We start from the raw sequence: 25,738 nt of genomic DNA, 5'->3' as shown, positions 1-25,738 counted from the left end.
GCTGGGAAATTCTGATGGAAACGTTAAAGATATTTGTTCATATGAGGTCGGAGCCTAGACACCAAACTCCAACACTGTTCCGCTGCTGTAATAAATATTTCAACTGTGAGCTGTCTGACTGAACTGTGTCTGCTTTGACACTGCAGGAGTTTGGAGTTCCCTTCATGGAGACCAGCGCCAGGTCAGGTCTTAATGTTGAGCTGGCTTTCACCGCTGTGGCTAAGTGAGTATCTCTCTGTCCGCACGTATTATTGGATGGTCTAATTTTAAGAGACGTTTTATCATTTTATTCTTCTAAATATGTAAATGGGTATGACACCACTTTACACCGTTAAGACACCTAAATGTCAAAGTTAGTTTTTGACCAAAACCCTCAAGGTTAACTCTGAACATGATTTTAAAGATTAATATAGAAGCCATTTTCCGCTATTTTCTACAACTAAACACAGGTTGAAATAATGTGAAGCTTGAAAAACCACCGCTTTTTAAAAGCCTCAAAACCTTTCGTGCCCCTTTACGTCCCCGTTCATTTTTTTATCAGACATTTGTCAGTGTCGTCTTAACGTGCATGGAATTTGAGACAGGAATCGCTAACTGATGTTCACGGTGAGCACAGAGAAACTTTCCTCCTTCAGCAGATGAATATGAAACGGTCTTCTAGTCTCAAACTCTGCACACACACAACACCCTGCACAGTGAAGGTCAATCAAACATCCAGGTGAAGTAACATTAAAAAAAAGACATGGAGGATGAAAAATGTTTTCTAAATGATACATTTAATAAGGTCTACACTGATCATTTGTTTTGCTCATGGTGGGTGACTCCGTTTTGTCCAGCCTCATCGTATCCTTCTTTGTTTTCAGGGAGCTGAAGCACAGGTCCACGAAGGATCCCAGTGAGAAGTTTAAGCTGCAGGAGTACGTCACTAAGGAGATGAAGGGCACTGGGTGCTGCAGGTCTTAAAGCCTGCTCCTGTCACTCTCTGTGTGTGTGTGTGTGTGTGTGTGTGTGTGTGTGTGTGTGTGTGTGTGTGTGTGTGTGTGTGTGTGTGTGTGTGTGTGTGTGTGTGTGTGTGTGTGTGTGTGTGTGTGTGTGTGTGTCACATCTTCATAATGTGTATATTTATATCTGACTTTATCAGAGAGGAGGAGTCAGCTCCGGCGAGGTATAAACCTTTTTGTCCTTCTGATGATAGTCTGTTGCCCCGCACTCATCCTGCTGCCCCGCTCTCCTCTTGTATGTCTTTTCAACCCGGCTCATAGAATGTGATATCTAGCAAATACCTTTGCATCCACTCATGTTGTGATTTTTTCTGATGGAGGGATTTCATCTTTTTCTTCAGAGACAAAGCACATGTACGTTTAAAGCCATTTATCTTCTTACCTAAGTGTCAGTGGAATCTGTTTGAATTCTCTCTTCTTGTTCAACGTATGGATGAAAGCTCATCTTCCAGATGTGTAGTGTATTTCGTCGTCTGTCTGTGTTTTAGGCTCCGTGGAGCCAGTTTAGCTCACCAGCATAAACTCAGTCTAAGCATTTACATGGTTCAGCTGTGGATACCTGGGGTTGTGTATTACTTCAGCAAAATGTTTAAGTACTTTATTGTTGCTTCTTTTGTATAAAAAGATATGGAGTGAAGAAAAGCATCATTTGCCACGTCAAACCATTGTTTTAGTAGATTTGAATTCATGCTAAATGCCAAAATAAGAAAATTAGTTTAAACAAATGTACAGAAACACAACAGTGCATGGGTTACACAACATGTAACAGTTTTCAGATAAATTACTGGGGATATTTTTCTATTTTGGGGATCAGTTTTGAGTCTTGGGGAGCTCTAATGCAACTTTTTTTCTTGCTAATAAATATAATCTTTTGTTTAGAAATTATTTAAAAACAGGTTGATGGTGTAAATCCTTTTTTCTGCATGTAAAAAAAGTTTGGCACTTTAGATGGTTAATGAGTTGTGAGTGGGGTTCGGGGAATAAACACCTCCAGTATGATGACCATTTTACCTGAAGTATTGTATATGAAACGAGCATAATTCTGTTTTAGTTGTAGCCAGTGCAAATATTTCTAGAATACTTTAAATCCTGCTGTTGTTTTCCATTCATTAATATATAATGGGGATATACAGTAGTACAGTAGGCCTTTCTCATTTCTTATGTTTCTTATAATCTATTAACAGTATTTAACCTATTCTTCATAAATAATCATAAGCCTCTTTTGACAGTTGTTTTGGTAGATTTCATCTAAGTCATAAAATCTGAATATCTATACAGTATTTACGGTACATGCTCCCATTTTGATGTTCTCAGTAATGTATTGGTTTTACTACTTTTCAATGTGCAACTTCTTTCTTAGAGCTGAAAGTGAACCACAATAAAAACAGAAGGTTATGTGGCTCTTACTCTTGTAATTATGACCATATTTCAGATACACTTACACAAATTCTCCTCTGACATGACATCTCATCTGTTCAGATCAGAGTTAGGAAAAACAACGTGTGCAGTGGTGATGTCATACGTCTTCAGCGACACTAAGCAGGATGGATGCCGTCTCACGTTGTTTGCTTGACTCCAGCTCACTACATTTGAATTAATGGACCACGACTCAATACTGCTCAAAAACATCTTCAGCCCCCCTCTTCAGCTATTGCATAAATTATGTTGTGTGTGTGTGTGTGCGTGCGTGCGTGCGAGTGCGCGTGCGTGCAAGTGTGTGTAGTCACAAGTTTTAAACATCGCACATGTCTCCCTCTAGTGGATAAATAATGACATGAAATTAAATGCTCAAGTTAATTTTTTATACAGTTTTACAAAAAGGAGGAGAATGAAGGCCAATAAACCTCACAGCAGTTTACATTCAGCTGATTGAATCTGTATTAAAAGTTAAAATACGTATTGTACCAGTGCTTGGCACCATAATACTGTAAGCTGCAGATAGCAAATTAGACGGTTAAAAAAAAAAGAATAAATAAATCAAAATAAATATTATACATGGAAATAAATGTCAGGATTATTATTTGACAATGTATTATTTCTTCTTACTGACATTACATACCCGTGTCAGATTATGTTTTGATCCTGTCTGTGACTGGCTAGAATGTCTTACTACATGTTCAAAATCTCTTCACGTCAGAGCAGCAACAGTTCTGATTCCCACACAAAAAGCATACATACATACATACATACATGACTTCTGCACATTCAGGTCAGGATGACTGTCCTCTTTCAAGTATCTAAGTTACATCACATGAAGGATGAGATTTAGGTCAACACTCAGCTCAGATTCTGACTCCATAAGAAATGTTTCTGGCACATAATATAAGTGAAACTGAGCAGGACAAGAAGGTGAGTAAAATGAGTAATTGTGGGAAGGATAGTTGTAGTCAACATGTCTCACCTTAAGGTCCTTTTCTCTGTCACCTTTCATTTTATAAGACCTATTATGAGATCTCAAATCTTATCTTCAGCCCTTTTTTTATCAAGCTCCTCTTCTTGCACCTCATCCTGCACCAATGGTCCGTCAAACAAGAAAAAAGAGTCATGGTTTGTGCTTAAAATAGGCCTCCACTGCAGAAAGGAAAAAATAGAGATATCAGACTCTGCAGTTAAATAATGAGTTGACTTACTTGGTTGTACAAATTACCTGCATAATCCTGAGGCAGCATCGGTCTGCTGATAACAGTCTGAAATGTAGCCATCCAGTCTTTCTGATCCTCTTCAGTCTCGCATGAAAAAAGGAAATCCCTGTCTGGGGTCACTATGGTGATTCCAAACTGCCAATGGTAGCCCTGAATGTTGGGAGGGAGGCCAGGAAGAACAGTGTGGCCGTTTTCCTTACTGCCAATGAACACCTCGCCTCGTGCATAAGCATCCTGAAAAGCAGAGGGGGAACCCAAAAACAAATCCTGATTTAAACAGACATTTGTCTTTTCAATGAGGAATACACACAGACATATCAGTATGACCTTGCCTGCTGTTTTGCTATGTTGTGCACCACAAACCAAATATGACTAAGTGCACTGTACTCGAGTGAGCCATAATTAATACTTCCAGACTTGTGCAAAATGCCTGTTTTGGCGTGTTCGGCCGTTTCTAAAAAAATTAACAGATTGATAGACAAAGGGAAAAGGCACAGTCACATCTGCTGGTCACAGTGTGGAACTGCAGCAGTTTCCTCATGACATGCAGCTTTGATACCAGCGGATCTTTGAAGTACATGAGCCTCCTGTCGTCCATCGTAAACCACCTCTTCTTGAAGCCTTCTTTGTGCTGCAGGACAGAGACAGAACTCAGTTCACAGAGCTGCAAAATGTCAAAAAAATTTTGGCTTTCATGTTTAACCTAAGAAATCATTATGAATTCTACATATGCATTTAACATGTGGTGGTGGTAGTATTTGATCTTAAAACACAGAAAATGCCTCACCTTGGGACCAGTCTTCTCCATGTAACCCTCCTTTATGTAGTTCCTGGTTAACTTTGGCAACAACTAAACAAACAATGAGCAAATATTAAATATTAAATTGGACTCTAATATAAAGTCTAAAACAAACACTTGGTATATCTTTTTAATTGCCGGGTGTAATCCTCCAGCTTGTTAAAATCTCAGAAAATAGACAAAGAAATTGTTCTCAGTGGTAGCTATGGCCCAGTACGTACTGTATGTGCATGTGTTGATGGAAGTGCATATACTCACGTCAGACTGGGAAGCCCCAGGAAAAGCCACCTGCAGGTAGTGAAACCGGGCAGCTCTGATGGCGTTGAACCAGTCCACCATTTCCTTCAGGACAGTACAATGACATAATACATCAGCTCCAGCAAAACACAAGACAGTCATTATGAGACAAAATGGCTTTTTTAAAATGGCATTCGTACAAATTTGCACAACTCTATGTTTTATTTCTCATCATATCCTAAACCACTGGGGTTACATTTTACTGAACAATTACCAGTCTCAATCGATCACTTATCTCCTCTATTATCAAACTGTAACATTTTTGAGTGTTGTGTGGGTGTTAGGCCTTCATACAAATAAACAGCAATACACATTGATTTGTAATGACCAACCATTTCAACCAGATGGACACACGTGTCGTCTACCTCCTTCTTAGACACAACCCTGCTTTTTATTTCCCATCTCAACCACCAAACAGAGGCACAGTAGCCCTCACCTTTCCATCCTCGTGGTAAACAAAGATATTCCTCGTGCTATTGTCCTTCAGATAGGTCATCTGCAGACCGTGAGCAGTGCCAATTTTAGTTGGCTGGAAAGTGGCGTTGATGGTACTGATCTTCATTATGGCTTTGGGCTCTCTGGCCTGCAGGAAGGGGATATATTTTTTAAGAAAGTCAATGGTAAAGTCTTATCTCCTTATGTCCTCAAACTGCTCTTCAATAAAAGAAAAGTTCATGGTAAATGAAAAAGAATTTGAAAACTGTGATTATGGTCTATGCAGGCAATAGACTGTTTTTCATCCTTAACATTATGCTGTTTAAAATGGGAGATAAGCATATTTGGCAAAACAGCTTTTGTTCTTTAGAAACTGAACAATTTCAGATTCAACAAAGTCAGATCAGCAGCTCAAATGCAGATGAGAAATATAGAGAGATGTACTCACATCATGCTTGTTGAAGTACTTCAGAACACCCTCCCTTTCGGACAGAATAAATTTTCGGCTGAGGTACTGTCCATTGTCTCTGCCTCGTTTCCATAGAAACCCCTCTCTGTAGCCTGCCGGGATGGGAGTCACAAGGGTGTGATCCATTGACATCGAGCGAGAACACAGAAAGAGGACACAGCAGACTTTCACAAAAATACTACAGTACAGTAGTATCTGAAAACATTAATACAGGAGAATAATGAAAATAGTGAAAAATTAGGTTGTAATAAAACTGATGATCATGTAGATTATGGCTCAAAAGATTTATTGGCCATTTGGGGGCAGTGGAAAAATCATATTCCTATGTACTGGTTATTATCAAACTTTTTTCCTTGTGCCCATTCAACCCAGTGCATTGTGAGTGAACTGAAACAGTATTTAAATTATGAAAAGTCTGCAAGATCTTTGACCAGAGACAATGCTAGTTGATGTCACAGAAAGTTCCTACATTGCAAAGAAGGTGTGAGTCGTTGTGAGAAAGTGAGCATTTGTGTGTGTGTGTGTGTGTGTGTGTGTGTGTGTGTGTGTGTGTGTGTGTGTGTGTGTGTGTGTGTGTGTGTGTGTGTACAAGTGTATGTGCACAGCTTATGTGGTCACCCTTCTGAGCAGCTCAACGGTGGTGGGAGGAAGTACCTCTGCTTTTACTACACATAAATAATTCACACAGAGCTTCCTCTGCGAGCCTGAACATCACTGAAGTAAACTCTCAATTTAACAAACATGCACAGAGCCTTTCTGATTAAGATCTAGCAAAGCATCTTTATCCAATACATCTACTATCTGCCAGTGAATAAGTTTGTTTTTTTAAGTCACCCCGAATGTCCGATATGTCCCACGCACGCACGCGCGCACACACACACACACACACACACACACACACACACACACACACACACACACACACACACACACACACACACACACACACACACACACACACACACACACACACACACACACACACACACACTGAGAGCCAACAGAGACAGCATTGCAGACAGAAGTGCAACACCATACCCCTTGACATACGCTTGCAGACTCAGGCACACCAGCTATATACTGTAGCATTAATGACCTGAATGTTAAGTCAGTTCAACGTTGGCAGATTTGATACTAACACTTGTTTGAACAGCCACTGAGACAAATTTTAGGCATTATTCCTTCGCTTTTATCATCTCAGCAGCAAGGTGACTCTACAATATCCACAAATTGCAAGACAAATGTTAACTTTTTCATATTTTTTATTCTAGCTGGTTTTCTGGGGGTGATTATTGCCTCGTTATATTTTTTACACCAGTCCGTTGAGCTGTGGTTTTAGTTACACAATTCCGTATTCTCTGTGTGATTAAATAGATCAAAAATACCTTGGTGATGGCCACAGCTTCATACAAATACCACTAACATGTGAATGAGCAAATGTATGAATAAACCACTTCCCCTGCACGTAACCGTGCAAGCATTTCAACAGAAATGGTCCCTGTCAAATGTTGGTAAAGTACAAGCTTAAGTGCAATGTGATAAAAAAGCAGAGAACATGGATAATTTGAGAGGAGCATATGCAAGAAATTTACACGCGAGTTCCTTTCCTCAGGGGAAATATGTCTGCACCTTTGTCCCATCCTTTTCTTTTTGTCACAGCTATAGTGATAGAGTTATCACGGTGTGGGTCACAGACAGCAGTAAACTACTGGTCGAGCAATGGCTTCATCAATTATTCATGATTCTGAATGTTTTGTTCGACCACTAGAAGGGGGGATTCAGACTGTCCACACCAACATTACACAAGTTGTCTTTTTTCCCTGCCTAAAGTCTGCGAGCAATGTTATATAGAATATTTGAACACAAAAGAGGCCATTCTCCGGCCACATGCTCCTAAACCTCGGCACAGCACAACACAAGAGGCCATTGACGGAGAGGGAGGGAGACAGAGAAAGAGCTCCACGGTCATGAGACTCATGAGTCACGAGCGCTTCATCTTTTCCACCTTATTTTTTAATTTTACTTCTTTTTCTTGGTGCATGCCCTTATCATTTATTGCACATTTCTAATCCACATACGGCATTTTGCCTTTGACACAGAGAAATACAAGAGCTGTCCTGTTTCTCAGAAAAGGGCGGGTCTATGTATTCCCAGTTTCCCTGACTCATCTTTCCACTTTAACATAGTTGAATTTTGATTTTAACACTTTTTCTTAAAGGTTGTATGATATGAATGCATTTCTTTAATGCAGCCACTTCTTAATGTACCTAATGGTGTCTTCACAGCAACAGTGAAAAGTTTAATGTGAGAAAAACAGAACTTAGTTGAGTTTAGACATCCCAATCTGTTTCCTCATCATGGTGTGAACTAGTTTGCGAACCTGACACTGTGGCTCCAGCAATGACATCACTCTCACAGGGCGGGTTGGGTTCAACCGATTTCATTTTGCGCAACTTCCTGTTTCCGGCAGAGATGTTACCAAGGGAAACAGACAGTAACACTTGATAGAGAGCGTGGTTACTGACCGCCAGAGTTTTATCAGCAGAACATACAGACATGTCTGGCTACACTGACAGCTTCCCATTTCCCCTTCAACTGCGCTTAAGAAAAGTATGTTGCAGTTGATCAATGAATTTGTGTTGGATTGGGGAGTTAGGGCATGGTCGGCATAGCTTAGCATGAAGACTGGAAGCAGGTGGAAACAGCTAGCCACCCCCCTGTTTTCAGGTGAAACAAATCTCATGGTAATGTCAAATATATTGACAAAATGTTCAGGTTTTAAAAGTAGTGAAATGCTCTAAATTATTTTTTCCTTTTTCTCAAAATTTGGCGGCAGCGCAGCGCGGTGCGATGAGGCCTCCGTTCCCCTACTCTCTCCCCATCACGTCGGATGTGATCCGCTGTTTCACTCAAGAATGTTGGTAATGATAAATGAATGATGCCGTGTTCTCCTGCTGAGTATTCATTCAATGCTGAACAGCGGGTGCTGTGTGAGACACAGACAACGACTTGTTTTGCTAAAGTATGCAAGAAGCATCACGTGTTTGGCTACGTTTACTAGACACATTTAATTCTTACCTGCCGAGTAGGGCTCCTGCCTCTCCACACACAAAAACTCCTTCCTCTCATACTTGGCTCGGATCCATTGTTCCCGCAGGAGCCTGCAGAACAGTTGGTGTCGGACACTTTGATGTTTGCGTGATTTTTTTGTTCAGTTGTTTGAAACGTGTCATCAACGTACAGACATGTCGAGCCTCCTGGCTACCTTTCACGCAGACTCTGAACAGAAGCAATGAACTACTACTTGGCTTCTCTTTTCGTAACTGTGGCTCTCTTATCTTAATTATTGACGATGCTCCTCTTTTATATTTCTTATCCATCTTTCTGGATTCTATTCAGTGAAATGTCACAAGGAATTCACCTTGCGCTTGTGTGCATTTTCAGAATGTCTCTTAAAAATAATTCAAAATTCTTAATCAACAAATCAGCGACAGAGTTTTTTAATGTCGTAGCTACGTCTTCTCTCTTGTTTATTTCCTCTCGTAACAATCACCCCTCATAAACACAATGCAATCCATTTTAAGATAAATGTCACTGCTCAGCGGTTTGCTATTGCATACCCTTCAGCTGAACTGTCGCTTCCTTTTTAAACTACAGGAACTTGGCATTCTTATCACGGAGGAGTTTCTACATGTCAGTCTGGCAACCAGACCTATACTTGTTGTCGCCCCTGTGTTAATGTATACATCCATTAGTGGAACAATAATTGCAGTTTTAAAAGGTTTTATGAATATTTATTTTTATCTTTGCACAAAATAACCACAACACGTTTGCTGAGGTTTGCAAAATCATTGATCGATGACAGACACGGCAAAACTTCAGGACTAATGCAGAGTGTCATGAAATCTGTTAACATATTTAAGACATCAGCATGTGTTACTACATAAATTAACTAACGAAGCTCCTAATGAACCAAAAGGATTTGTATGAACCTTCGTGGCTGTTCAACACGATTTAACTTTCTTCAATCTGTGCTGCAGATCTGTAGCACATGCACAGCAGTGGCAACAACACCTCAGTCAGATATTTGAGAGGAGCGAGGACCACGTCACTTACGTGCAGTCTTTGTGTGTGGGCTGGTAGTAGAAGGCAGGAACTATCTGTTCATATTTGGCCTTGGCAGCATGGTTACCAACAGAATCCATAAACTGCAGGGGAGAGGGAAAAAAATGGATTGAGGACTTACATTAGGGCAGACATACGTACACAAACACAAACCAGCTTGTGGTCAAGCTAACCAAAAGGGACAGCGGCATGATACACTCCGACTGATATGTGAAAATAAAACATTTGGCATAAAGCTGTGACTTTAAGTCTGAAGTCCAAGCACTCAGCAGCACCCACCAACTCCCACGCACACATACTGTGTTCAAAGATATTGGTTGTATCTGCCAGCTGCTGGCTCAAGCCTTTCAGGCCATACTGAATTGACACTTGTCTTATTCTTGGGGATGCAGGGGCGGAGAGACAAACGGAGATTCGTGCTCACAGTGGAGCAGGGTGGGATGGGTGAGGCCAGACGCTGAAGCCAAGTTTTAAATTGTAATCAATGCCTCAATCTTCTCGTACAAATGACAGGGCTTCCTACTCAGTTCCGGGCGTGTTTGAACAAAATCCTTCAGACAGTAACTCTCACCTCCACGTCTGCGGAGCTCCAGGGATCCAGCAGGACAGACTTCACCTTGCTGATCTGAGCAATGTTTCTATGGAGGCCTGAGCAGCTGTGACACACAAACATACCCAGGGTATAGGAGGCCCACTCTGGGTCTGCAAAGCAACATACAGATGAATTGCACTTTTATTTTATTTCTTCTTCAAAAATGGCTTTTGGGACCGAATAAAATCCAATCTCATAGACAGACAAAAATATACATATAAAAATGAAAACAGTTTTTGAATGAACATCGTTAGGAATTTTGCAAATTCACAGGTATGTCACAACTTTTGCCACGTGTCACGTGTCAGTTATGCTTCAGTGCTCGTGACATTTTGAGAAGAAAATGAAAATGAAAATGTTCTGGGGCAGTTAAAACATTACTTGGCAGGGGCACAAGTATGGACAAAAGTGCAGCATTGCAAGCATCAGTTTCATCGAATTTCACTAATTATAGAACACCTTCTTCTTCTTCTTTTTTTTATAAGCCAAGGAGTAAAGTGCATTTTTGTCATGACAACATACAAAAAAGTATGTGAAAAGTAAGTGCACACGGCTCCTCCTGCAATTCAAAAGCATTACTCTGATGCAAGGTGGGATTCCAGGTGCCAATGGTGGTTGTGTTGTGTGTGTGTGTGTGTGTGTGTGTGGTGGGCCAGAGAACGAGATGCATCAGTGTCAGTGAGCTGCAGCCCTTCAACCACGGCTCGATGAGCCATGTTCAACAAACCGCGCCTGTTTGCAGACAGCCACGAGCTGCAGATGTGATGCGTGCACACTGTTCACACACACACACACACACACACACTAGGTGTGCACTCGATAAGTACACACGTGGCCTCCAAGACCCGAAGACACGGGGACTTTCAGCAAAAGTTGTGCTGAAGTAATCATTTACAGACCTGCGAGTGTTTCCCGTTAGAATGGGAACCGCAAGAAGCCAAGAAACACAGCTGGTTTTTAAAGAGGCTCACACTGTGCGAGTCTTCTTCACGTGTCATCATGTGGGTTGTATTTCATGACAATGCCTTTGACCACGTCGTGACAGTCTAGAGGAGAAACTAAATGGACTTTACAAAAAGAACTGGAGGCACTTTACAATATCCCGCGGGGGGACGACAGATGATGAGCACAGTCATGTGTAAGAAGCCCACATGGCCCAGCAGAATGCACAGGTCAGTACAATGTGTCCAGCATCCTCCGTTTTACCTGCAGCCCCGCAGTCAGCGCAGTTTCCATTCCCAGGTTTCCCCAGAAGCTGTTTCATAAGACGCCTGTACTTTTCTTGATCCGAGGCCATAATACTGCAAGTGGTTTCTGCTCGGGAGGCCTCCTCAGCGGCGGAAAAACCTAAACTCTCAAGCATCGAAAGTTTTTGCTCTTCTTTATTGACAAAATTTGCCGGCCGGACGCGCTGGACTCGGTCTGTGCAGTGCGTCGTACGTATCGCACCTAGACGATCTTCGGAGGAGGCAGGTCAGTCCGCGGCGCCCACTCTTCTCACTCTCGTGCTCCTCCGGAGTGAGACACCTAGCGGTCGTTCGGGGGAGCGGCTCCTCGGGCCAAGCAAACGCCTCACAAACCACCGACCAAAATCTGGAACGTCTTCTAAGATTTAAATACATTAACTGCATTATTGGCTTTTTTTTTTTTTTAATTTTTACCCCAAACTACAATTCCATCTGGAAAAAAAAAACAACTGCATCACAAGTGTTTTCAGCTGTGGTTGATTCGACCTGTGGGCGGGGCTATGGCGATGTTACCAGCGTGAGGGAGATGTCACTCACGCAGAGACTGTACACGCCCACACAGTCCGTCTGAAGGCTCAGGAGTTATCAGCTAAAATGTTCAGTCAAGTGGCAACCATAGATCTATTATATTATTAACCCACCGTGACGACACCCATTGGCCTGTGACCTGCCGTTTTGGGGCCTTGAGTTTGGCATTTTGACCAGCACCATCTTTTGGAACCGGGAGTCACAGTTGTGACTGAGAGCTGACAAAATGTTAAAAGTTTACATGATCTCGAATAATTCTCCCATCATGTAAGCATTGCGCCAAGGGGGTTAAGAGCTGAGGCAGAATCTCAAAAACCTGGCTGTTACAAACTCAACACCCAGACGGTTTCAGCACCTTTATTTGTCAAAATTGTCTAAAAATCCAGTACATGGTAGAAAGAAAGAAGAAACACTTAAAAAGGAATTAACCAAACTAAGCCTGACAAAACACTGAGCCAACTTTTAAGGATCAACACAAAATATAAAGAGAAACCCCAAAAAAAAAACTTGCTATATGCAGGCAAATATTTTATGTTGGCTACAAATCAGAACATTTTATTTCTGGTAAGTCCACAAGCTCAGTCAAAACAGGTACATCAGGTGATCTGATACTGGCAGAATCCAAGTGATCACTTGCTATCCGGAGGCAGGAAACCCATCTATCTGGAGGAGTTAGAGCTGGAACGAGAGCGGTGGCGCCTGCGACCAGGAGATCTGGAGCGAGAGCGGCGGCGTGGTGGAGACCGCCTCCTCGGGGAGCGGGACCTGCAAGAACGCAGAAAGAAAACAACACATTTAATGGTCTTCATTAAAGACCACAAAAAACAAATACCATACATACATACTCTGCAGCAGTATACAAATTAAGTGTAAGTAGACATGTTACCGAGTACAAAATCATTTGACAAATATATTTTGGGAAAAATGAGCCATAAGAGGCTATGACACTGACCTCCTCCTCATGCGTGGTGGGCTGCGACGCCACATGGGTGGTGGTGGGGGCATTCTGCGAGGGGGAGAGGGCCTACGAGGTGGAGGACGGACTCGCTGAGTCAGCACGGCACAAGCAGAGATTTCCTGTCCGTCAATCTGACCTGTCAACAACACAGTCATCACAGAAGGCTTTATTCAACACAGATGCCCACAGTGATCCTGTCAGACAAGAGGCACAGATACAAACACTCTGACCCACCTCCGTCCATGTGTTTGAGGGCCTTCTGGGCCTCCTCGGGGGTCTCAAAGTCCACGTAGGCGTAGCCCCTGGACAGGTGTGGGTGGAGCCTGTCCACAGGCATATCAACCATTTTTATTTTTCCATAAGTGGAGAAGATCTCCTGGATGTGGTCCTGTGTAAAATACAGATTGTTACTCATCAGAACTGTGAAAAACAAAAATTCTTGATCATCTGTGAGGGAGTGCTGTTATTGATGACGATCAAAATAACCCACAAAATGAAATATACAGCTAATAATATGGCAAAGTCCATTTTTTAACCATAATATCACCACGTCAAAACTATTTCTTTCCCTCTTGTTCACTTTATACAACACCACAAGTTATTTTCTACCTAGCATGACGCTTCTGTATCATGGCATAATGTTGAATCCTTTAAAACTGACTATAAAATGTATAACCATTATTTTGCTGACCTTGGTGACATTCCTGGTCAGACGTCCCAGGTGAACTTTAGTTGGTTTGGGACTTGGGCTTCTTTTTCTTCGTTCCTTATCATCTCCCCTCTTCTGTGTTTTGGACCTGCAGAATCACAAAAAATACTGATGAACTTAATTGCAATTTAACAGAGCAAAATTGCAATTATTGCGAAAACGCTGTGTAGCTGCATTAGATAGAGTTAGTTACTCTGAGCGTGAGCGGCGGCGGTTGTCATGTCGCCTGCGGCTGGGGCTCGGGGAGCCAGAGGAGCTGGAAGAGGAGGAACGAGAGCCAGAGGAACCGGAGCGGCTGGAACCAGATGAGCTGGATCCGCTTGAGGACCCCGAACTGGAACCAGAGCTGCTACTTGAAGAAGAGCTAGATCTGGTCATTGTCAAAACAGAGAAAAAAGCTTCATTACAAAATGAATACATTTAAGACGATAGTGTCACAAACATAATTACAAGTTTTCACACAGACGGGATTTAAGAAACCAACCTGCTGCTGCTGCTTCCAGTGGAGGCACTGCGACGCTTTCTTATTTTGTCCCGTCCTCTCTCCTTGTCTCCTTCCTTCCCACCAATCTTTTCTTTGCCTCTGTCTTTAGTTTTTTCCTCCTCCTTCCGCTTTGTAGGTGATGGAGCCCTACAGTCAGAGGAAACTTGTTATTACTTTGAGGTCATATTCAATATAAAAAAATCAGAACATTTCGAAAAACAGTCTTCGCTATGTTGTCTCAGCAACAGTCCCAAACCCAAAATCATTCAAACTACAATGAGAAACAAACAATCAAATTCTTACTTTAAAGAAACTGTAACCAACAATAAACAGGATTTTTGGCTATAAATGACTGAGATCATTTAACGATTACCAAAATGGTAGGCCACCAAATTTCAACGGCCCGTTGAACACTGTTCTGCAACTAAACTAAGGTAAACTCTTTGTTCACAACATTAAAATGATCCAACAGTGTGAATGTGACAAGTAAAGTGCATTATTACAACCAAAACTTCTTGTTAAAATTAAAAACAGACGGTAAAGTGACACTTACAAATGTGTGTGCACAAATTAGTATTATTATATGCTTATTTGTAGGAGTGGAAAGGCCAAATATGAGTGTACTGAATTTATTTTAAGATGATTTAATAATGATTGTAAGTAGTTTTTTTTAAAGGTGTAATTGCGTAGTCACACCACAAGGGGGAGTATTCTCACGCAGCCTCACTACAACCAGCGCTCACTCTGGAGGATACTCCCCCTTGTGGTGTGACTACGCAATTACACCTGAAACAAAATACTACTTACACTCATTATTAAATCATCTTAAAATAAATTCAATACACGCATGTGCACACACATTTGTAAGTGTCGCAGTAACAACTAGCGTTACTGAGCAGCGTTACGGCTTAACGTCACGGGCGTAGACACCGTGCGCGTCGTGTTTACGTTGTAAGCTACATGTTAGCATGGCTAAACAAGAGCAACCGACCGGCAGCCGCTGCATGAAAAGCCAGCGTGTGGAAACGTTGCGTCTTTTTATCCCCCGAGTTCCAAGTTTGCAATGAGAAACGCGAGCACTCCCGGCAGCAGTGTCTCTGCAGAAAGATTCTTTCTCCTGCGCAGCACGTTCAGCTTCCACCAGCCACGGTGTTTGGCTCTGGTTCTATGTAGACTACAGCTAAATGCTGGTTTGTGTTTTTGTCTCAGGAATTCTATGCTCATTGCCCATAACATGGGATTTCGTAGGAAGAGAAGTGTTTAAGAGCTTTCAAGCTTAGAACACGTTGATGGGTTTTTTTGTTGCTGCGACAGGCACATTTGTTGTTGTTGTTTTTTACTGGGAAATATATTGGCATATATAACCTTCCAATGGACATATCTATTACAGTGATTACTATAAATACAATATAATGGAAAGAAATGTATCTGTTCGATGCATCGATGATCGTTTTATAATCGAATCGTAGCCCTCTGAATGGAATCGTGAGGAGCCTAAAGATTCCCTCCCCTAGTCTGTTAACTTTACTCCCAACGGCAGATATCCGCCGCCATTGCTCTTCATTCAAAACAGGCAGGCTAGCTGCTAACCGTGGCGCCAGTTTGTCGATAGCATCTGTCTTCACGGAGGACACACGGGACCAGGAAAAACATACCCTTTTATCTAATGTGATAACATATATACTGGAATCGATACGAGTGCGAGCGCAATTCGATGAAAGACTGGACTTACATTTCGTCCCAAAACGAGGCGATTTCCTCTTCGACCGCACCGTCGCTCTGTGATGACGACAGAGCGGATGTTGCGTATGAACGTGAGCGCCCGCCTCTTACAGGACATCTGTTTGTTGTAGTTGTTACCGATAGAAGGAAGAGGGAATAAGATTATTTTTTGGTTGTCACATCGTGACCGCGTGAGGATGAAGTGTATCACCATGGCACGTGAAGGGATTTGACCCAACATGGAACAATAATCGATCTCACCTCCCCTCAACAAGGTGAGCGCATCAGTTTATGAACGACACTACTGCTAGCTGGTGTCGTTAGCCAGCTCTGCTAACATCTGTTACCTAACGCCAGATGAATTCAGTAGCAACAGATTCTTGCCACCCTAACAAATTAAACAGTACCCAAGTACATCATTGTCTGTTTGTGGTGAATTTAAAGGCATTAATTTAAGCACTTTTGGTTTGTTTCGCGTAATTATATAAAACTAGTCAACATAGTCAACATAAACGAGCATTCTCTATTTTTGATGTCTTTTTTGCTCCTATAGTAGATACATGTGTCATAACCATGTTATCAAAGTATGTAAACAAGGTATGGCTGATTTCACGAATAGATTCAATTCGGAAATCACAAGGTCCCCAATTCAATTTAATCATCAATTCATCAATATTTGATCAAATAACGATTTGATAAGTCACATGTCAGTTGGAAAATGTTATGCGATGGTCTAACAAAGCTTTGTGCATGAAGCTGCAGCTGTTGGGGCACACAGTGTTGCTCTGATGAGAATCATTTGGTATATCCTGCTGTATTGCTAGTGTTCTTACATACAAGATGATGTCACACACACACATATATATATATATATATATATATATATATATATATATATATATATATATATATATATATATATGTATATTGAACAAGCAACAGTGTTAGTGACATTTATTTTGTTTTATGAATTTCCTGGAGATCAACAGTCTTAACGCACAGTGCTGCTCTGGCCTGAGAGACCATGGGCCGGCTGGATGAAGCAGCCAAACACAAAGTGATAGAGCTGCGGAAAGCTGGTCTGAGCTTCCGGAAGATCAAAGCTGTGCTGGAGCTGGAAAACATCAAGGTGTCCGCCCAGGCTATCTACCTGTTCCTGAGGGAGTTCCAAGGGAGGCCGCCAGGGAGGGTCAGGCCTGTGGAGGCTGGAAGCAGCACAACAGCAGCACAGGTGCAAGCTCGAGTAGGGGCGATACAAGAGGGCTGGAGTAACATTCATCTCCAAAACCTACTACGGGAGGCGACTCACCATGCTGGCTTTGCTGCAGCTGCGGATTTTGCAAAACAGACTTCCGCAAATCCAGAGGCTAGTGCAAAGCCACCTGGGTACGGGGAGACCAGCGGAGGCAGCAGGACAGAACAGCCACACGAGGGAGATAAGGAAGAGAATGACATCCAGATTGTCAGCGTCACCTCCCTTGCACAGAACAGCCAACAAAGAGGTCCCCAGTCCTCTGTAACACGGGCAGAGATGGGCGCCGTGTCGTCCACACTAACAGCTCCTGGAGCATCCGTGAGGAGGAGAGTCACACCTTCTCAAGCCACCAACTCAATGTTGGCAGCTCGAAAGAGACTTTTGGACAAAGCGCTGTCACACAGGATGAAGGTACCTGCCTAAACAGTTTCCTCATGTGTCAAAATCTTAGTTATACTGTGTATATATAATTATTGTTTGCAGTAGCACAAAGCTGTCTTATTTGCCAAAATCTATATCAACATCTAATTGTCTTTCAGTCTTATTTACCTAAACTGTTTTTTCAACAGTCATTCCAACAGGTGGCAACATTGCTCAGGAGAGATCACTCGAGTGTTGAGGGTTCTAATTTGAGAAGTGCAATGCCTCAGCCTCCAGAAACGTATGATTTGACCAATGAAAAGGTGAGAAAGGAGCAAACCTCCAACACCAAACCTGATCTCAGACTTGATTCATAACAAAAGTGTGTCCCAGCACTTTACTAAATAAAGGTCAACTGTCACTAATTTCAACCAGCCCACAATACCTGTTAAGTCTAGATTTATATTTGTTAAATGAGTCTTATTGCTTTTACAGTACATCAGTAACTGATTTCCGGTAGTACTGTTTTCCAGCATAGATCTGCCGAGTATTTTTTCATCTGAATATTGGAGCCTGACCAATTTAATACCCAGATGATTGGTGTTTATTTTTAAGATTGCTATGTAACGTTCATATCTTTTGGATTTTGCACAGACTGTTATGGAGGGTCAACCTCATGGAAGCGGTGCCCCCAAACGTTTTCTGACACAGAGACCGGGTCTGTCTGTCCGATCCCCTCACCCTCCTCCTCGGGTTGGCATTCGTCTTCCTCATCGACCGCCAGCGCTTTTAACGTCCACAGCTCCTGGGGGTGCCATCATCCGTCTACAGACCACTGGAGGCCAGGGTGCTGCTCGTAGTGAGCGGAACCTGAGCCCTCAGCAGGACGCCGTAGGGAGAGGTGGTCTGCAGGATCAGATTCAGACCCTGGGATCTGAGGTGCGCAGCTTGGGGCTGGCAGTGAAGATGCTCGTGGATCAGCAGTGCCGCCTTGAGAGGGAGCAGGCGCAGCAGACCCACATTCAGAAGCAGATCCTTAGCACTCTGCAGAGCTTCGCCTTCAAACTGGGACCCTGTAGCAGTTTTCAACAGCAGCACAACAAAACGCCATCACCCTCTACTTTGCCAACCGCTTCTGCAGCTACCTCCTTCAGCCAAGACAACTTCAACTTTAGTCCGAGTACGTACACACAGTGCAGCCAGACCCAGCCAAGCTACAACTCTTTAGAGAGTTTAGAAAATGTAGAGGCCTTCAAACTGCCAGGACTGAGCCCAACGAGCATGAATGGGTTTCCACCATGTAGCAATGCCGAGAACCTTCCACTCACTCACACACCCTCTCAAACACAACCATATGCAGCTGCATACACACAGCAAACCAGTCAAACACTCTTGCCGCCCTACTCACAAGCCTACATCTCTACATACAGCCAGTCACATTCTCAGAGTTTCAGAATATCAGAGAGCAAGTCATCGGATTTCCCAAGCAGCTGTTCAGCGAGGACTCTCCAGGACTGCAGTCTGTCCACGCAGCCGGCGGTGAACGCCAACCACCCTGCACAAGATCTACAGATCAATATCATCAAAGTGGAGGGACCTTAAAGGACTATCAGTGTTTTGGGGACTACAAGGGCTTGGATTTGCTATTTAAGAGTCACTTTAGTGTAGTCAATAAAGACACGTGTTTTTACAATTAACATAGCTGTAGCATTTTATAATTTATTTATTTACAAAGTACATTTCAAGATAATACAAACAGCAATAGAATAAAGTGATAACAATGCTTTAGTAAATCTGTGGGCACGATTTGTCTTTAACATAGACAATGAATGTTGAAACATGATTAATTATGTGCAGGCACCGTGTCTTTTTTTGTGAAAACGCTTAAGTTTGTATCAACTTATTTTGTTTCCCTAGGACTGACATGAACTGTTATCTTTCATACCTCTATGCTTACTGATTGGAGAGAGAAAAAAATAAAGAGCTGGTTGTGATCTAAAGCTCATTGCAATTTCAGTTTATAACGTAGTGTGTGAGAAGCCAACACAGATGAGTTTTTCACTGAAACATGATTCGTGATACCTTAAAGGGATAGTTCAGAGATTGCGGAGTGATATGCCCGTTGGCGTGGTAATACATGGCCGCTCAAGTACGCTTGAAAATAAGTGTAATTTTTTTTAGGTAAGCGTTTAAAAATGTGGTGAAAGAGACGTTTGGTCCCCTCTGCAACAGAAACTCCGTAAATGACAGCAATGATGACTTTCTCCATAAGGTAACATTAATTATGCATAAGTAACTCATACGACCCCACTTCAAAATCACGGGACTATCCCTTCTTCTATCCCTCACTAAACACCATACTCCTCATTGGGTATAACCATAGTAAAAAATGTATTCTGTTATTATCTCACTGAAGTTCAAATGTGGCATGCTCCTAACGAATCATCATGTGGGTGATGGTTTGGCCTCAGTGTCCGGTGAAGTCCACTGATCTCTTCCAAATAGCTTCAAAGTGCACAGGACTTTTAAACATAAGGGACGAGCATAGTAATGTATGGGTCCGGATGTCAGAGCTGACCTTTTACCCCTCGAACAGATTTTGGAGTTGGGCTTCACAGTCCATCTGTTGACGAATGGTGAGTCATTCATTCAGCGAGGCATGTGATCCGCAGTTAATGATCTCCCCAGACCTGCCCATCACAGAGCAAGGGAAGATAATAAGTAGGATGTGTCAGTCCCACCACGATGGTACACACTGTGGGAGCATGGTCTACAACCTAAACTGGTCTGGAACAGATCATGTAAACCGAGCGTGACCTTGGTTCACGCCTTCACCTGAATATTTGAAACAGTGACACATTTTGATCTCCATCCACACCAGATGAGGAGGGCTCTGACTTGTGTTTGTCGTGTACAGATGACACGAGCAGGCAGATTAAGGGAGTGCTACCATAAAAGTCTCCTCAAATTGCTTAGTTTTTTTAATCCGCTCCACTGTGTGAGTCTCTATATGTGCACACTTTTCAGTGCAGGCAGAATGTGAACTTTGAAATACAACATACTGCTTTGTTTAGCGCCAGAGTGGACACCTAGCCAGTCTATCTCATCTTTTGTTTGTTTAGGGGGGAGGAGGTGGTAGGTCAGTATTAGATTACTACACAATGATGCAATGAATGCATGAATTGTCAGGTTTCACAGGGCTAAAAAAAAATGATGGATTCCTTTTTATTCCTTTTTGTCTGTTTACACCAGAAATTCTTTGGAAAAAAGGTTTTTCTTTTTTTTTAATCAACAGAAAGAAAAATGCAGGGAAAAAAAAATGAAGATCACAGCTAGTTTACAGCAAATTACATGATTTCTACCATTTGCTAGCAAATTATCTTTGACAAATTCTAATTTGCAAAACTAAACTATATCAGTTGGAAAAAGAAAAAAAAACTAACAGTGGCTGAAAAGCAAGAATATAGCCAAGCATTCGGTCACTATGAAAGTCTATATACGCTCAAATTAGTCTGTGTTTTAAAAAGAATGCTTCCTTGGCAAAAGAGTAAGTTAGTAGAAAATAAGTAAAGCAATATTCATGAAATTGATAATATGGCCGTGCTTTGGCTGTCTTCCTCACTGGCGACTGACAGCACACAGCACATGAGGTGAAGGGCTGAGGGTGAAGCCCACAGCCGGTGTAAGATCCAGTTCGTCCTCTGTGACTCCCGGCGGTGGAGTGAAGCGGAAGTGCTGGAGGAGGGACGCGAAGAAGAGGAAGAGCTCCATCTTCGCCAGACTCTCCCCCAGGCACACTCTGCGACCTGCCAGAGCAACGAGTAGCAGAAGTCACGCGTGTTCAAGTGTAAATGAGTTCTTACCTATGAGGAACAAAAGACTGATAGAAAGCTGCTATACCTGCAGAAAAGGGCATGAAGGCGTCTCTCTTGGTGAATTTACCCTCCTTATCCAGGAAGTGGGAAGGGTTGAAAGTGTGTGGGCTCTCCCATTCGTTCTCATCATGCAGGACAGAGGTAAGAAGAGGAAACACAGTGGTTCCCTGGAGTGAAGAGAGAATAGCGTTTAAGGCCTCAGAAGGAAAGCTCTTTTCAGATTTGTATGACGCAGATGCGAGTCACTGACCTGTCTAATAAAGTAGCCCTGGAAGATGACGTCTCGGCTGGTTTTGTGAGGAACGGCCATGGGGACAATGTTGGCCAGTCTCTGTGTCTCGTGGATGACGGCATCAGTGTACGGCAGGTTTCTCCGGTCATTCATCTGGACAGGACGGCTTCCTATCACCCTGCCCAGCTCCTCCTGGACCTGGTCTGGGGCCACAAAATAAGAAAGTATTGATCACCGACTGCAGGTGCTCACATTGTGGATTTCATGGTTTTTCCCTTTGCGTTATTGTGTCTCAAAGATTATTTTGTGCTTGGAAAAGGTACAAAGTCCAAAGTTTCAGACAGGACATTAACCATATCTCCTCCTTTATCCTGCATTCCAAAATCAAGTAAAAAAAACCAACTAAATGTTAATTCTTAAGAGAAATTAAGATTGATATTTCTTAAAAATCAAGCCAGCACAAAATAATATCTGCCCTTTAAATACAATCCAAATATTTTAGCTGGGAACTGAAACCACGTCTCCTTTGTCCTCGTCTCTGCCAAGTATTTAGAGGCACCCAGAAAATATAAATGCTTCATCTTACCCTGTATATGTGGATATTTGACCAAAAACAGCAACCCCCATCTGAGTGTACTTGCAGTGGTATCAGTACCAGCAGCAAATAAGTTGGTTATGGTAAATAATAAGTTGTTCTCATTGTAGTGGGTGTCCACAACATGAGAGTCCTAAGGGACAGAAAATCCACATATCAATATAAAAGAGTCATATGCCACATCGCTATTCTTTGTTTGATTTAAAAATAAAGAGTGAAAGTTGTTTTACCTCTTCTTTCTGTTTCCGGAGGATAAAACAGTCCACGAACCCCCGGCAGGAGTGGGGGTTCAGCGTCTCTGTCAGTTGCTTGATCAAATCTTTGACATCCGACATGGTCACTTTGGTATTTTGTAATATGAGCTGCCGGTTTTTTATCCATCTTGTCAGCCTGGGAAACATGTTGTAAAGCTATGGCACAAGTAAAAAAAACAAAAAAAACAACAGAGATTACTGAAGACAGTGTGAACTTAACAACAACGCAGATATGATTCCATGGAAACATTGTTAAGGATAAATTTGTTCTGGTTTGTGTTAAAAACTCAGGTTACATAAAGAACATAAACAGAGAGAGCTCATTGCATGCAATATATATATATATATATATATATATATATATATATATATATATATATATATATATATATATATATATATATATATATATATATTTCCACAGTTAAATAAGAATTATATATCACCAAATATATATTTTCCATCTGTTTTATCATAACACTGTCTTAGATTTTAATTTTTTTGTAATTCAAAATTTGCTTCAATGCAACAATTTAAGGTGGTGCTTTAAATTACTCTCAACATACATTATTTAAAGTACAAAAATCTCCTTCCATGTCCTAGTATTTCTGTACTTGTTCCAATAAACAACTTACAGTTTTCAACAAATCTGTCAATTATCATATTTAAAAGGTATTTAAAAACAATGGAATTAAAGATTCTCGGATCCACTCCAATTTTTAATGGCTACTTCCTTGGGTCATGCCTCACCCCTCTGCAAAATTTAAATGGAAATGGGTTCAGTAGTTATTCAGTCATCCTGCTAACTAACAAAGGTAATCAGCTTTCAAGTCTCACCTGGATTGATGCAGAACCTGCCATGCTTATGTTCTCATTTGCTCTCCTCACCAAGTTTTTGAATCGAGGGTCGTCGTATTCAAATCGGCTTCCAAACACGATGGAGGAGATAATATTGGATGTTGCATAATTCACCTGACATTTTGTATCAAATGGTTTACCTTAAAAAAACAACAACAACATGATAAAGTAAATAAATTACTTCCACCTTTTTTGTAAATCAGAACACGTTGTAACATGTTTTATATTAACGCCACACCTTTGTGCTCTTTGAACATTTGGATCAGAAACTGACACTCCTCTACGATTTTGTCCTCAACGACTTTTTTGCCCATCCCAAAGTCTCTCAGTGCGGTGAGGGCAAAGCGTCTCATCTCTTTCCATGTCTCTCCATTTGCAAACAGAATTCCTATGAAACATGCAAGAATAAAAAAAATATGTAGTCGTGTATATGTTATGGCATGTAATACTCATCAGTGATGCTCCTAAATAAAAATTTAAAACAGGGTAATATCAAAGAGACGACAAGTACAATGCTCTTACTAATTTTGCTTTTGTGCTAATGATAAAATAAATAAGTGTGAAAGGTTGTGAATGAAGGTCATACCATGACCTCGATTCATATCATCGAATATAGGGCTGATTTGCCGGTCTCCAAACTCTTCTGCGAAGCTGACCAGAGCCTCTTTGACTGCCTTGTATCCAGCCAGGACGACCACTTTATCTGTTCCGAAGTAAACCGAATACACAGGACCATATTTCTCTGAAAGCTGGAGTCACAGAAAATACAGTGTCCTATGTCACAAATCACATTTATCATTGCAAAGAAAAGAAAAAAATGTACCAATGAAAGTGTGGCTCAGTTGCGACATGTTTTGGATCAGGAGAGCTCAACTCACCTCACAGAGGGTTCTGTAAGGTCTCTTGAGATCAAGTTGAAGCATGTTGCCAAGCAGGGGCAGAGCCATTGGCCCTGGGGGCTCCTTTCCCATTTCCTTGGAGGGGAAGTTGCTGGAGACAAGGCAAAGGATGAACAGGACAACAACAGCCCCCAACAGGGTGGTGGGATTGGAAGCGAAGAAGAAAACAAAATCATCAAAAAGAGTCATCGTTTCAGTGGTTGTCGTTCTCCTCCGGTTGCCCGGTCACCTATTGCCTAACAAGCAGTGCTGCTTTTGGTCATTAACATCACCTGGAATGCACTCGGGGGTTTGGAGTTACTAATCCCCCAGCCCTTATTGGCTCTGTGCATGTGAGATGTATCTCAGAGGGGTGGCACAAAACAAATCCTCAGGAAATTGTAGACTTGTTGTTCTTGTCGATCAAGTTTGGGACATTGTGTTAAAAGGAGCCTAAGAAGAATAGAAAAGGAGGTGCCCTGCGTTGCAGTTTAGAAATGTCCTGACAATTAACAATATTTGGCTGCAGCCCAGTAAATCCATTAGCCAACCAACCTTATTGGCATTTAGCGCAGGTCGATTATGAGCTGTGTGTTCAACCAGATAATGAATTACCCAACTTAGATTGTTCCAGTTGAATCCGGTTTTAAGGCCCTTAAAGATTCACCTTTTCAGAAAAAAAGATTAAAAAAAAATTAAAAACCTAAATACAAAAATAAATAAAGGCGAAGTTTGAGATGGAGATGTTAGTATTTTTGAATGTATCCACCTATCAAGATTTAATCAGCAGTAACTACTGCTAGGAATGTGCACCAAAATATACTGCGGAGCCAAAGCAGAAAATATTGAAAAAGATGCATCGAATATCAGTGCAGTGGGCGATGCATCTGTCTTTTTCCTGGGTTCTTTCCCTCTACTGTACCAATATTCTGCTGTTTCAGTCTGCTTGTGCCTTGTATGATTTTTCAAAAACGCTTCATCTAATAATCAACTCAGTTTGACATTAATAAGTCAGTTATAATTTGTAGGATATATATGACAAGTGTCCAGTTCTGAATAAGGATTTTCCCTTTTTGTAAATGACTACATGAGTGGGAATAAAACAATATTTACCACCTTGGACTTGGACCAGATAACTTAAAATGTGTATGTTTCTACAGGTTTGAGTATGAGTGACAGCAGTGGAGAAATATTTCAGTGTTGTTTTTTTGTGCCTGCAAAATGTTTTTTCTAGTCTTTGCTAAAAGCATTAGCTACTGTAGTGCTGCTGTTGCTATTCATGGCGTCGGCCAGGTTTTATCCTTTGAATTCTGCTTTGATGTGCACTTATTCTCCCAGCTACCTGAAGGGATCACAAAAGAAGAGAACATATTTCTCCACTCAACCACGGCGGCAGGCATCAGAGGTGAGAAAAACGTGAAGC

At 41.8% G+C, this 25,738-nt stretch overlaps 5 protein-coding genes across 10 annotated transcripts in view; 2 read left to right on the top strand and 3 right to left on the bottom strand.

Annotated features, from left to right (window-relative positions):
- LOC118288435 (ras-related protein Rab-26-like) overlaps positions 1-2,407 on the top strand; it is a 54,134-nt gene extending 51,727 nt beyond the window's left edge. For all 6 annotated transcript variants that reach the window (XM_035614528.2, XM_035614526.2, XM_035614522.2 and 3 more), the window contains 2 exons: positions 147-223; positions 864-2,407. In XM_035614528.2, coding sequence (XP_035470421.1) covers positions 147-223; positions 864-963 — 177 coding nt within the window. In that variant the 3' untranslated portion in view covers positions 964-2,407. The remainder of the gene's footprint in view (positions 1-146; positions 224-863) is intronic.
- Positions 2,408-2,789: 382 nt separating this feature from the next.
- LOC118288434 (arf-GAP with dual PH domain-containing protein 1) lies at positions 2,790-12,047 on the bottom strand. Its single transcript, XM_035614520.2, has 11 exons — positions 11,567-12,047; positions 10,340-10,470; positions 9,760-9,851; positions 8,722-8,804; positions 5,623-5,735; positions 5,176-5,322; positions 4,701-4,784; positions 4,431-4,493; positions 4,203-4,274; positions 3,649-3,877; positions 2,790-3,572 (listed from the first exon to the last, which is right to left on the bottom strand). Exons 1-11 carry the CDS (start codon positions 11,721-11,723, stop codon positions 3,544-3,546), a joined length of 1,200 nt encoding a protein of 399 aa, XP_035470413.1. The 5' UTR covers positions 11,724-12,047; the 3' UTR covers positions 2,790-3,543.
- Positions 12,048-12,476: 429 nt separating this feature from the next.
- On the bottom strand, positions 12,477-16,124 carry LOC118288436 (RNA-binding protein with serine-rich domain 1-like). Its single transcript, XM_035614529.2, has 7 exons — positions 16,019-16,124; positions 14,287-14,433; positions 13,996-14,172; positions 13,785-13,890; positions 13,328-13,481; positions 13,088-13,229; positions 12,477-12,900 (listed from the first exon to the last, which is right to left on the bottom strand). Coding segments are annotated over exons 1-7 (834 nt in total). The 5' UTR covers positions 16,021-16,124; the 3' UTR covers positions 12,477-12,794.
- LOC118288431 lies at positions 16,088-19,623 on the top strand. Its single transcript, XM_035614516.2, has 4 exons — positions 16,088-16,283; positions 16,990-17,674; positions 17,833-17,946; positions 18,278-19,623. The coding sequence occupies exons 2-4, from the start codon at positions 17,033-17,035 to the stop codon at positions 19,223-19,225; spliced, it is 1,704 nt and encodes a 567-aa protein (XP_035470409.1). The 5' UTR covers positions 16,088-16,283; positions 16,990-17,032; the 3' UTR covers positions 19,226-19,623.
- Positions 19,612-25,519, bottom strand: LOC118288432 (cytochrome P450 2K1). Its single transcript, XM_035614517.2, has 9 exons — positions 24,316-25,519; positions 24,024-24,186; positions 23,676-23,825; positions 23,417-23,577; positions 22,556-22,735; positions 22,317-22,458; positions 21,749-21,933; positions 21,524-21,665; positions 19,612-21,429 (listed from the first exon to the last, which is right to left on the bottom strand). Exons 1-9 carry the CDS (start codon positions 24,523-24,525, stop codon positions 21,242-21,244), a joined length of 1,521 nt encoding a protein of 506 aa, XP_035470410.2. The 5' UTR covers positions 24,526-25,519; the 3' UTR covers positions 19,612-21,241.
- Positions 25,520-25,738: the final 219 nt, after the last annotated feature.

Source organism: Scophthalmus maximus, chromosome 17 (genome assembly GCF_022379125.1).
Source record: "Scophthalmus maximus strain ysfricsl-2021 chromosome 17, ASM2237912v1, whole genome shotgun sequence".
In the NCBI taxonomy this organism is placed as follows: Eukaryota; Metazoa; Chordata; class Actinopteri; order Pleuronectiformes; family Scophthalmidae; genus Scophthalmus; species Scophthalmus maximus.
This window is presented reverse-complemented; position numbering and strand designations above follow the sequence as displayed.

What these genes read in the sequence shown, in the direction of transcription:
- LOC118288434 (XM_035614520.2), bottom strand. Translation starts at nt 11,723, where the DNA reads ATGCTTGAGAGTTTAGGTTTTTCCGCCGCTGAGGAGGCCTCCCGAGCA. An exon ending in GGAGCTCCGCAGACGTGGAG is followed by an intron (nt 9,852 to 10,339) that starts GTGAGAGTTACT and finishes TCTCCCCTGCAG; the next exon opens with TTTATGGATTCTGTTGGTAA. An exon ending in GCTGCCTCAGGATTATGCAG is followed by an intron (nt 3,573 to 3,648) that starts GTAATTTGTACA and finishes TCCTTTCTGCAG; the next exon opens with TGGAGGCCTATTTTAAGCAC.
- LOC118288436 (XM_035614529.2), bottom strand. An exon ending in ACTGGAAGCAGCAGCAGCAG is followed by an intron (nt 14,173 to 14,286) that starts GTTGGTTTCTTA and finishes GACAATGACCAG; the next exon opens with ATCTAGCTCTTCTTCAAGTA. An exon ending in CCTCAAACACATGGACGGAG is followed by an intron (nt 13,230 to 13,327) that starts GTGGGTCAGAGT and finishes TGTTGTTGACAG; the next exon opens with GTCAGATTGACGGACAGGAA.
- LOC118288431 (XM_035614516.2), top strand. Translation starts at nt 17,033, where the DNA reads ATGGGCCGGCTGGATGAAGCAGCCAAACACAAAGTGATAGAGCTGCGG. An exon ending in CGCTGTCACACAGGATGAAG is followed by an intron (nt 17,675 to 17,832) that starts GTACCTGCCTAA and finishes TTTTTTCAACAG; the next exon opens with TCATTCCAACAGGTGGCAAC. An exon ending in ATGATTTGACCAATGAAAAG is followed by an intron (nt 17,947 to 18,277) that starts GTGAGAAAGGAG and finishes GATTTTGCACAG; the next exon opens with ACTGTTATGGAGGGTCAACC.
- LOC118288432 (XM_035614517.2), bottom strand. Translation starts at nt 24,525, where the DNA reads ATGACTCTTTTTGATGATTTTGTTTTCTTCTTCGCTTCCAATCCCACC. An exon ending in TGATATGAATCGAGGTCATG is followed by an intron (nt 23,826 to 24,023) that starts GTATGACCTTCA and finishes CATGTTTCATAG; the next exon opens with GAATTCTGTTTGCAAATGGA. An exon ending in TCCGGAAACAGAAAGAAGAG is followed by an intron (nt 22,459 to 22,555) that starts GTAAAACAACTT and finishes TCTGTCCCTTAG; the next exon opens with GACTCTCATGTTGTGGACAC.